The sequence below is a fragment of the Gigantopelta aegis genome, chromosome 2 (genome assembly GCF_016097555.1).
Source record: "Gigantopelta aegis isolate Gae_Host chromosome 2, Gae_host_genome, whole genome shotgun sequence".
NCBI classification, from domain to species: Eukaryota; Metazoa; Mollusca; class Gastropoda; order Neomphalida; family Peltospiridae; genus Gigantopelta; species Gigantopelta aegis.
The window spans coordinates 38,544,481-38,556,930 of record NC_054700.1 but is presented as its reverse complement, the minus strand read 5'-3'; the positions used below and the strand labels follow the sequence as shown (position 1 = coordinate 38,556,930).

Genomic DNA, 12,450 nt, shown 5'->3' with positions numbered 1-12,450 from the left:
CCTGCCCCTACTGGGCTACGTCCCACCCCTACTGAGCTACATCCCGCCCCTACTGAGCCGTGTACCTCTGCTGCTGAGTGAGCATGCTGTTCAGTTTGTCTCGCTCAGCTCGCAGGACGTCATGTTCAGACTGGTACTTCAGGATCAACTGGTTCTGAAAATAGTATATATGGGTATAAATTATAACCGAAATAATGACATTTAAAAAAAAAAATAGTTTGTTGTTTTTGTCTTTAATAATTAACAAAGTGAAAAACAAAAATCAAGCTTTGAAAGCTATAAAACATTTCAAGAAGAAACACTTCAAAACATAAGTCTCAACACTCCTAAAAACCCAATTTCATCACCTAATCTTTCTTTAATTCCCACCTGCTTTATTTCTCTAGATTTTTTGACGAGTCTAGATCCTGTAACATGGTCAGTAATTTATGATGTTTTAAAAACGATGGGCAGGCACTGCTCCAAACTACATGACATTTAAAACAATAACGAGGACTAAATTTGAGCTTGTCAAGCGATACCTTCTGATCCAGTTCATATTTGAGTCGAGATTCCACTTCCGTAGCTTCCTGTTTGATGGCTTGAGTCTGTTTTTGTAACTCCCTCATCTCATCGGTTACGTCATGCAGTTTCTCTGAAAAAACAAAACAAATTCATTCACAAAAATACAAAAAAGTGCAACTATATGTACTCTTCTAAAAGAAGATTTCAGTATCTACACTTGGAAAACAAAATGCTGTCCATGTAGATATTTGATATGTGTTGGATTAGTAAGTGCAAAATCTACTCTCTCACTAGCTAACCACTAACAACTAATCACCAACTAACCAACATGGACAGACTGGAGAAAACTTGAGGTGTTTTCTCTTTTATAGATACACCACCTGTCCTCATAACTAGTTATGAAGACAGGTGATGTTGAAAAGAAAAAGCCTGATAGCTGAGACGTGTGCCCAGGAAGGAACCCATGAACATAAACTGGACATAAAGAAGAAAATAAGTGAAATGAAGAAATAAATCTACTCGAGCACTGTGATGTCTGAAATACACAGCTGAAAGTGGGTTATGAAAAACAAAATCTTGAAATTTTAATAATTGTGGTCAGGTGTTGAGATTGGCCCTAGGGTTAAAGTTGCACAATGGTTAGTCAATGGTATGTCAGTTTGTACTCAGAATGGATGCAAAGCATCAGCGAAAATCATATCGAAAGCTCTGCACGGAGAATATGGAAAAGTTTGGACAAACAGCAGGGTTTGACAAATCCACCAGTCCCCAGTCCCAGCTTGTGAATTTGTGGTCTGAGCTAGTGGGAATTATCAACCATATTAGTATCACACACAGGGCTGTATTATCACACATACATGTAAGACTATATTATTATCATACATAGGGCTGTATTATTATCATACATAAGGCTGTATTATTATCACACACAGGGCTGTATTATCACACACAGGGCTGTATTATTATCATACATAGGGCTGTATTATTATCATGCATACGGCTGTATTATTATCATACATAGGGCTGTATTATTATCATGCATACGGCTGTATTATTATCATACATAGGGCTGTATTATTATCATACATAGGGCTGTATTATTATCATACATAAGGCTGTATTATTATCACACACAGGGCTGTATTATTATCACACACAGGGCTGTATTATTATCACACAGGGCTGTATTATCATCATACATAGGGCTGTATTATTATCACACAGGGCTGTATTATTATCACACAGGGCTGTATTATCATCATACATAGGGCTGTATTATTATCACACAGGGCTGTATTATTATCACACACAGGGCTGTATTATTATCACACACAGGGCTGGATTATTATCACACACAGGGCTGTATTATTATCACACATAGGGCACCAGCCAAAGCTTCTGTGAAGGCTACATATATAGTGACTTTCTCAAACATCTGTCGAAAACAGAAAACCCTTAAAAATCTGGGTCATATTTTCGAAGCTATCTTAGCTCTATGATTTTGTAAAACCATTGTAAGATATGACGTCAGTATGGCATGTGCTATAGCGACATCATAGCCTATGATGGTTTTACGATATTGTAGTGTTAAGACAGCTTTGAAACTCTTTAGCCTGGGATTCGAGATAACTCTGTAATAACTGTGCTGTCCAAGGTGTTAAGACTGACGTTTGAGCTCGTCCTTGGTTTCCAGCTGGTGACTCTCTCTGTCTCTAGACTGCTGCTTCTGCTGGAGTAGGTCGCGCTTTGCCTTGGTCAGCTCGAACTCCAGGTTGTGTCTCATCGCCTCTCCCTTCTCTATCTGAGAGCGAATGCGCGCCAGCTGACTCTCAAGAGCCGACATCTGTAACAATAATTTAAACAACAGCTGACTAAGAAGTTTGTTTTGTTTAACAACACCACTAAAGCACATTGATTTATTAATCATCGGCTACTGGATGTTAAACATTTGGTAATTTTGACATATAGTCTTAGATAGGTAACCCACTACATTTTTCCATTAGTAGCAAGGGATTGTTTATATGCACCATCCCACAGACAGGATAGCACATACTATGGCCTTTGATATACCAGTCATGGTGCACTGGCTGGAACGGGAAATAGCCCAATAGGCCCACTGACAGGGATCGACCCCAAACCGATCGCATATCAAGCGAGCGCTTTACCAGTGGGCTATGTCCCACCCCACAGCTGACTAGGGCCTAACACTGTCAAAATTGGGTCAATTCCCATTAAAGTCAAACTTGATCTGGCCATAACTCTGTCAAAATTGGGCCAACCTCCATGGAAGTCGAACGTGATCGGTAACTATATAAGAAGAAAAAAAAAAACCCTCAAAATTTCAGCATGGTGGGAGGGGGTGGGAACAAAGGCAGGCAAACTATATGAGGGACAGATGGACAGATGAAGGGACAAACAGGACGGAGAAAAAAAACCTAAGGTTGAACTCGTAGGGGACTACATGCAATAATAAAGAACCATACTAAAGGAACACCTGGATCAATGAAATTATATCCAAGATAGAATTAATCTGTCTACAATATAAACATATAGTTTGCTTTTGGTTTTTCTGTACTAAAAATCTCAAAATGTCCAAGCTGACATCGGAAACATCCCCTCCTCAACTTTATATTATTTAGGGCAAAATATAACAAAAATTCCCTCTAGTTGATTTGAGGGACATACCCCTCAAAAGTGAATGTCTACCAAGACATTCAAAAGAAGAACATACCACAACCTTTGATATACCAGTCGTGGTGCCCACTGGAGGGGATTGATCCCAAACTGACCGTGCATCAAGCGAGCACTTTACCACTAGGCTACGTTCTGCCCCACATTCAAAAGAAAGTAATACTATTAGTATGTTTTCAGCATATTTGTTTTAAGTAACAGTAACTGGGGACAAGTCACTGAAATAATACTATAAATTCCACCATAACACAAACCTCGTTATTGGCTTTACTGGCCGATTCCAAACGTTCTTTCTCCGACGTGTTTAATCTCTTCCGCAGCTGAGCAACCATATCTGAAATACAAAACATAACTATTCCTGAATTCCCTCAAAACCGGACCACATTTTTCACGTTCCCTTTTTAAATATCACTACAAAACCTCTCTAAACCAGATGCCCCCATATACTTTACTTTTTAGTTAGACCCATGGGGGTCCAGTTTAGAAGAGTTTCACTGTATATTTCAGAATACAAATAAGTGAAAAAAGCATTTTAAAATTAATTTTTTGAGAGTACTTTTTTTCTTTTTCAAATTTTTTTTTTATGGTATCGTCCTTTTCAACAAATATGAAAACTAGAAAGGCATACCTGCCATAGATTAAACAAAAATCAGAGGACAAGAAAAATAATGTGGCACAACCCGAATTACAACTGTTTAATTTTTTGCCCAGGCTATTCACTCAAGTGAAGTACATTTGTGAACTTTGTCACTCACTTGTCATTTGTGTGTACTGGAATATGCATAAAAGGAATGCCTGTGGTATGTGCTATCCTCTCTGGTGGATGGTGCATATAAATATATATGTCAAAATTACCAAATGCTTGACATCCAATTATAGCTGATGATTAATAAATTAATGTGCTCTAGTGGTGTTGTTAAACAAAGCAAACTTTAAAAAGAATGTAAACTGTGAAATAGTGTGTGTTTTAAAAATAAGCAATAGCAGGTTTAATTATAATCTGAATGATTTTCCTTGACCTTAGTTAACATTTTCAAGAGTTTTTCTGCAATCATCAAAATAATCTGACAATATTACAATGTTTTGTTGTAACGATCACATGGTCATGCAAGACAGATTTATTCCATGTGAGCTGATGTCATGGAATGCAAGATGGTGATGTAAGATCATTAGACTCTGTTTTATGTTAATAAATAAATTTTAACACCACACCTGAAAAAAAAAACCCCGGAAAATATGATAGTGTAGTTTATTTATGATAAAATGGTCAAATAAAAAAGTTACTTGTTCAACCATCTTTGTCTCTTCATGTAAAATAATGGTTTATTTACCGAATGAATGAGAGAAAAAGATTCCACCATATGCAGTAATATAGGATAGAAAATGTACTCACTAGGTGGTTAAAATTTTGACCATGGGACTCGGCAAACCTTGTCCCAGGTCGAAATTTTCAGCATTGTGTGTGCACTTCTTCTATCAAACATTTACCGCATATGATGGAGTCTTAAGACTCTTACAGTGTTGCACAGCTGGGGATGTAAGACAATTACCTTGTTCTGACTGGAGATCAAGTTTCAGTTGCTTCAGCTGTATTCGGAACTGACTCACATCTACCTGGTTTCCAAACCGACTACTTGTGTCCATCAATGGAGAAAAACCACTCTGGAAATAAAAACATAAATATTAAGTATTGAACATTCACTTATAAAATTAGTAAATACTTGTATCGTGAATTAAAAAAAAAAGTCTGTGGTATTTCAGACAAATTATTTATTAGTAATTCTGTGTTAAACTCAAGATTCAAAATTTACACTGTTAAGTAAATACATGTACAGATATAATTTCTTTACTACTGTAGCTGACATCTGCAAACAGTCAGTACATCAAACAAATAGGGGTGGGACGTAGCCCAGTGGTACAGAGCTCGCTCGATGCGCGGTCGGTGTGGGATCGATCCCCGTCGGTGGGCCCATTGGGCTATTTCTTGTTCCAGTCAGTGCACCATGACTGGTATATCAAAGGCTGTGGTATGTACTACCCTGTCTGTGGGATGGTGCATATAAAAGATCCCTTGCTGCTAATCGAAAAGAGTAGCCCATGAAGTGGCGACAGTGGGTTTCCTCTCTCAATATATGTGCATAGCTGCCAACATTTAAAAACGGGAAAGAGTAATCATTTTCGCGTGAATTGTGACCCGTCGTATAAACCCGACAATAATTATTTATTAACCATGGGGTGCATTTTCAAATAAACTGTAAAACAACGCTTAAACTAATACATTTTATTTGTTATTACAAGTATACTATGTACATCATCAACTTCACCAGATTAACACCACAATACGCATTGTATTGTATTATATTACTGTTTAACAGCAAAAATTTATTTTTCATGGAGTTTTTTGTACGTGGCACTTTTGGCCGTAGCCAGAAAAGCTCCAGAATGCTTCTGTTGGAAACATGTTGTTCCTCTGTACTACGTTTGGCTTTTTCTGAGCTTTGCACAGTTCATATGGCTCTGATCGTTCGCGTTTTCCGACATCTTTACAAAATGGCGTCGTTTCACAAGCTACGTCTATTCCGAAGTGTGTTGCACGCGCAAAAAAACTTCCATGCGCATGAGCGGCTAGTTGGGCGAGTTCAATTTACGTGATTTGTAGGGGTGGTAGGTTATTACAAAAAAAAACACCCAAAAACCCTCCAGGAAAATGCGGATTTGCCGTAATCTTTCGGATTACGGGCGTAATGGCGTAATAAGAGATGGAAAATCGTAATGATTCCGCATAAATCGTAATGGTTGGCAGCCCTGTATGTGTGGTCCATAACCATATGTCTGATGCCATATAACCACAAATACAATGTGTTGAGTGCGTCGTTAAACCAAATATTTTTTTTTTTTTTTTTCAAACAAATATTCCTTTCCTTTTGTCCACACTACATAAACATTAAAAATGGACAGGTCTCCGAATGTCGAGTGAAACGCCTTTTTTGGTTCAGCGTCCTATGATCATCAAAACCCTGCGGAAGCTGTTTTTCCTGCAACCCTAGTTACGTTACATAATAATGTGTAAGAGATTATTGGTTCAGTTGTTTTTCTAACATGTTACTGACAAGTTACCAGAAACAACTAAAATTGGGAGGCCTAGTGTAAGATACATGTAACATGATCTCACCCTGTCCAAATCTGGAATTGATGACAAGTCACTGCGCAGTTTTCTTACAAAACTTGAGTCCTCAGCTGCATCAATGGAGTCCAAGTCAAGACGCTCTCCCACATCAGTTGCCATCTTCTTACCACTGTAATAATAACAAGCATTCTGAGAATACTGCTAAAGCAATAATGTCCCCTACCGAACATAATCAACGGCCATAACTCCATCAAAAATTGTTAAATTGCCATGAAAGTAAAACGTGATCTGTAACAGTACTTGATAAAGCTATAAACAAAATTTCAGCTCAATATCTCAAGGCTTTCTGAAAAAATAAGTCCGTAAAACAAATATTTATATCTACTTAGTTCAATGGTCATAACTCTGTCAAAAATTGTTAAATCACCATGAAAGTCAAACTTGTTCTGTAACAGAAGATGACAAAACTATACACAAAATGTCTGCTCAATATCTCAAGGCATTCTTTAAAAAAAACATCCGGAAAACTATTTGTGGGACAGATGGATGAACAGACAGAAGGACGGAGATGAAACCTATAGTCTTGGACCGATAGGGGACTAACAAAACCATAAAAAGATTTGTATTGAAAACACAACATGGCTTGCATGATTTAATACTGACACATTATATTTAATATTTTATGGAATAATAAAGTTAAATCTATGTTGCATCTGTTATTTTACTTTTATTTTAAGGTTCAGCTTCTAATATCAACATCACAGTTTGACGACTATTAATAGTTATTCTGTAACCATTGTTTCTATTAGCCGCTTATGATGACCAATTAAGTAAAGTCATAAACATACTAGCAGATTATGACTTTTGAAGTCACATGCATTACAAAGTTGCTTATTTGACTTCTAAGTTACCATACAATGTAGTTGAAATAACACAAATAAAGCTTTTCCACTTAATTTAACGTAAGATATCAGTTTGACAGAAATATTGTATTGCTTCTTAACAAAACAAATCGATTTGGGGCAAGTTATACAACTTACTAGGCCTTCTTTATAATACATACGTGTATGTATATCAGTTTTATTCTGTTCAGGACAAATGGGAAATTCTGCTCGCAAGCATTGCAGAATTTCCCATTCTTACAGGGTGTGCATTTTACGGTTGCCCCGGTTGCGTAAAAACATCAGGAGAGTCAAAACCATATCTTGAGTTGCCCGCCTGGCGACCAAAATTTTGCGCATTCGTTACAGCATATTATTTCGGAATGTCCAAAATATAATGTTTCATTGTTTGTAAAATAACCAAAGTTACTTTTGATAATAATTCAAGATGCGTATGCCCATTTCCCATGCCAAATATATTTACTCTTTTTTATTTCTTAAAATAAAATTCGGACAACTCAAAAATTGCACAGGCAAGTAAAATTGCTAACATGACTCACCCCAATGGCAAGTAATTTTTTTTTTTTAAATGCACATCCTGTTCTTACCCTCACAGGACAAATCCGATATCCTTAATCATTAAATAATTCATCTCTAGTATATATTCTTTCTGTCCCACATAATTTGACAACTGTTTCTGACCAAATTCATTTGGAGGGCGGTGGGATAACAACTTAAACAAGTTTTAGAGACCTTAGCCTCAGGAACATCAGATATGGTTGTTCGTTTTAGACTTTAGAGTGGTGCATTTTTGAAATAGGGCTATTGAGATAAATATATAAAAACTTGAAACACACATCAAATTATAAAAAAATTCAAGCACTTGATAAACCAATAGTTATTCATCAACTTTGCACGATTTCCTTTCTTATTCGTTGCTAAACAGTCCGTTCAACTTTGTTTAGACCGCCATAGTGTTTATTTTTTCAACATCCGGTTTTCCGGAGATACAAAAAAAACCCTCAGTTCGGTGATTTCATTGGTTAAAATTAGTAATATACAAAAGAAACGCGCGAACTGCAAAAGCGTGATAAGACTTGCACAGTTGAGCGTACACGGCTTAAAGTAAATAAACTACTCACTGGCGTAGGAAATGGGGGAGGGGTGTGTGTGTGTGTGCAAGGGGGCATATGCCCCCAACTTTTAAAATATTTTGCTTTATATTACCTTTATAATAGTGTAAAAGTGTAAATATAAAAGTGTGCCCCCCCCCCCCCCACTTTTTGGCACCTTCCTACGCTCGTGCTACTACTACGTAGTCCGAACTAAGTTTGTTTTGTTTAACGACACCACTAGAGCACATTAATTTATTAATCATCGGCAATTGGATGCCAAACATTTGATAATGTTTACATATAGTCTTAAAGAGGAAACCCACTACATTTGTAAGCAAGGCACCATCCCACAGACGGAATAGCACATACCACGATCTTTGATATACCAGTCGTGGTGCACTGGCTAGAACGATAAATAACCCGATGGGCCCACCGACACATATCGTACTATGTCTTGTATTCATAGGAAAGAGTTAATCTGTACCCCCACCCCTTTAATTATTAAAGTGACAGAACCTAGTTTTTAAACACTAGGGCGTATTTTTCAGTACAATCTAATTAAAATTAGCTCCATTATTACATGTGGTGAGACCAGTAGAGCTAATTTTAATCAGATTGTTTGCAGTATTACAGCCGGGTTTTGTTTTTTATATACATGACTTTATAAATACATATAATTACTACATTTAGTTTAGATTATCCATTTCTGGATGTCCGGACTGTTTCTGGTCATTTTGGTGTTTTTAGATAATCCCAAGACTACATGCAGGGCCGTAGCTAGCAGGATTCGGGAAAAACAATCCGGAACAAATTGTAGAAACTTAAAGGAGGACAATTAAGGCATTTGGCCTGGTATGCATATTCAACGATATATAATGCACATTATTGCTTAATATCAACAAGTATAATCGTATAGTTAATTAATAAAACGGATAAATGTTACGGCTATTATATATAACGGACGCAGCCATTTTGTACCATCTCAATGAGTACGCCCTCTGGCGAGCTGGTGGTTACGTAATACTTAAAGGGACACACCCTAGTTACGGCTAGTTGTTAACCATTACGGCGTTGTTTTTCGCTATTAAACCCATTTTTTTTACAAATAAAATTGCACTTTACTTACATTTTATTATTTAGAATACACATGTCCATTCACCTGAAGTGCTTTTTGGTAATCCTGGTAATCCTGATGTTTGTAAAACCACGAAATGCATTTTTTGTATTTCTTAAAAAGCCGCGCGCACTCGAGAAAAAACCGTTAAGCAAGCGAGGTCCAATCTATTTTTAGAGGAAATCTTCCTGTGTAAACGTCACAGACGTTGGTATACCACGTGACCGTTATCGTTTTGGTTCGGTTTGTTTTCTCGTGCACGGTTCGCGCAATCAACATCCGATTTGTTGTCGTTTGCTTGTTGTTCATTTGTGAGATTTTTCTTCACAGTTCGTGAACATTTTCAGTAACAATAAAGTTCAGACAAGTAAGTGTCTCAATACAGAACATTACAAACCCTTAAAACCAATAATTTTGCTAAGTCTTACGATATTTGGAGAGGGGATACAACCAGGACAGAACAGTTGGAACATGTCCAGGAGAGGTGAAAGGAACGCACCCCAAGTCTGTGAAATTTGTCGTGACGTAGGCATTGTTGTGCTTCGGGCGACATCTACCGGTGACATCAGAATACTAACTTTCAAAATTATTTCAAGCAATTGGGACATGGGGATTCCCATGGTATTTATCGATATAAAACCTGTTTTTTCACTCCATTTGATAAAAACGTGATCTAAGTGTGTTACAGGTTTGTAGATTAACCAAATTATAATTTATTTTCGCTGGATGGAACTAGGGTGTGCGGCTTTAACGCGTAACGTCAGGAATGAGCCTTAGAACTAGAGAAACACAATCTACCTGGTTTTTGCGGGATGATAAATAGGCATACATTGCAATGTTCTGTAATAATACACATCCCAGTAAGCCAACAATGTTTTGTCCATGCATTAACCTACGTACTGAAATGATACACAGAGTGTTTTCTTAGTTAATTGGTATATGCTGTTAGTTGCTTCTACTTGTGATTCCTGGTTGGCAGGTGTGTATTTGATTGGTAACCAGACGAGCCAATTAATTGACGCTGTCTAGACACAAAATTACATACCGGTATTGTGGAATATTACCTGTCGCCGATAAAATTGTAATGGACATGGTTTATTACTGTAAATAGTTCTGTAAAACTATTGATTAAGTAGACTTTTCCATCTAAAACCACAGAACTGACCAATTACGTAGTCCCAAAGAAAAGAAAATTATCACTTGGGTATCGTGGGTTGTCGTTTTTGCTCCAACGTAGCATATCAATAGGCCTAATAGTGTACATTTTTCCTTTGGATTATTTAACAGAGAAAAATACTATAACCCCATTTTGTTCCGTTAATGCTACTTGAAATATATTTAGTTCAATAGTTTATTATATTATTACGTCATTTATGCTGTTTTACAAGTCAGGCTGATCAAAGAGAAGCGCCTTGTCGAAAATTACTGCTTTTGTTTACACTGTACATACAAGAGATGGTCAGGAGCTGACGTCACTTCGCCCCAAGCTATCCCACCGGACGTCACAAAAACGAAACAAAATGGCTGCCCCCAGTTAGCAGAAATAATCATGTTTATTTATTAACTCTAAAATTACGCGTTTTTCATTTGCTAAAGTGTCAGTATGTGTTGGTGGTCCGGGTATGCATCTTTCCAACACATAAGGCTCTTGTTTGAGTTGACCCTACCTTTAAGGAATTTTAGACTATTAACTACTCAGTTCCCCCCCCCCCCCCCCCCAACAAAACATCCTAGCTACGGCCCTGGACATGCATGTCAAAGACTATTGATTCACTCAGTTGCAACTTTATTCAAATGTGTTATGCACAGGTTTGTGACATGCCAGAGGCTCGCATAATACAATTTTTATTCCTAATATATGATATTGACGATACCGAGAAACATATAACTAAATTACTCTAACAAATAGTTTTAAAATCTGTTGGGGCGGATATATACTGAACAAAAAAAGAAACTTCCGATTTGTACATATAGTATTTGTTGTGTTAAAGAATTCATTGTGTAATGAAATTATATAGGTAGTATTAGCCTTGAGCTATATTATCAGGATTCATGATTTTTATCGATTATTTTTGCACTGTTAATCGTCGACAACGTGAAATTCAATTTGCATGTGCATGCATGGTTCGACATGTCCCGTGTAGTATTCGGTCAATTTGTTTTACTTCTCTTACTGACATTGTTGTCAAGTGAACGAAAACACTTCAAAATTTGTTAAAAAATTAACGTTTTTTTACATTGTAGCATATTTAGTATGCCAAGAATATCCAATAATGTACGCGAAGTGGCGATTGGCATGCTTGATGCTGGCATGTCGACAGAAGACGTTGCAAGGCATATTGGGAGTTCTAGTTGAGCGATACGAAATCTTTGCGTAAGATTTCGAACGACTGGAAGCACCAACGACTTGCCACGTCGTAGACGTCTGCGTGTTACAACGCGTGGTCAAGACCGCTATATCATGAACACGCATTTGCGCAATCGATTCCAAACTGCCACTGCTACTGCTGCTAACACACCTGAGCTTCATAATAACCGAATCAGTGGTCAAACTGTTCGTAATCGTCTGCGGGATACCGGTTTACATGCACGACGTCCTTACGTCGGATGCGTTTTAACGTAACGTCATCGTCTTAATTGGGCACGTGTACACACTCGTTGGATACGGCGACGCTGGAATACCGTTCTTTTTTCAGATGAATCCAGATTTTCTTTACAACGTGGTGATGGCAGGGTGCGCATCTACCGTAGGAGAAATGAACGCTATGCTGACTGTAGTGTTTTTGAACGAGATCGTTTCGGGGGTGGGCGTTCTGTCATGGTCTGGGCGGCCATTGCCCATGGTTATCGTTCACCACTAGTCGTCATTGGTGGCAATTTAAATGCTCAACGTTACCGCGATGACATTCTCGCTCATCACGTCATTCCTCTGTTCCATAACAACGCCAACATCTCGATTTTTCAGCATGATAATGCCACCTCTCATACAGCTAGAGACACTGTAAATTTTCTTAGGAC

General features: G+C 37.6%; 1 protein-coding gene across 2 annotated transcripts in view; it reads right to left on the bottom strand.

The window, feature by feature from the left end:
• Positions 1–8,190, bottom strand: part of LOC121385099 (coiled-coil domain-containing protein 171-like) — a 54,389-nt gene extending 46,199 nt beyond the window's left edge. Inside the window, exons 1-7 of one of the 2 annotated variants that reach the window (XM_041515643.1) lie at positions 8,061–8,190; positions 6,368–6,491; positions 4,746–4,857; positions 3,450–3,529; positions 2,173–2,347; positions 522–634; positions 66–154 (exon numbers count right to left, since the gene is read on the bottom strand). In XM_041515643.1, the coding sequence (XP_041371577.1) occupies positions 66–154; positions 522–634; positions 2,173–2,347; positions 3,450–3,529; positions 4,746–4,857; positions 6,368–6,481 (683 nt within the window). In that variant the 5' untranslated portion in view covers positions 6,482–6,491; positions 8,061–8,190. The remainder of the gene's footprint in view (positions 1–65; positions 155–521; positions 635–2,172; positions 2,348–3,449; positions 3,530–4,745; positions 4,858–6,367; positions 6,492–8,060) is intronic. The other variant, XM_041515637.1, reaches the window with a different exon arrangement.
• Positions 8,191–12,450: the final 4,260 nt, after the last annotated feature.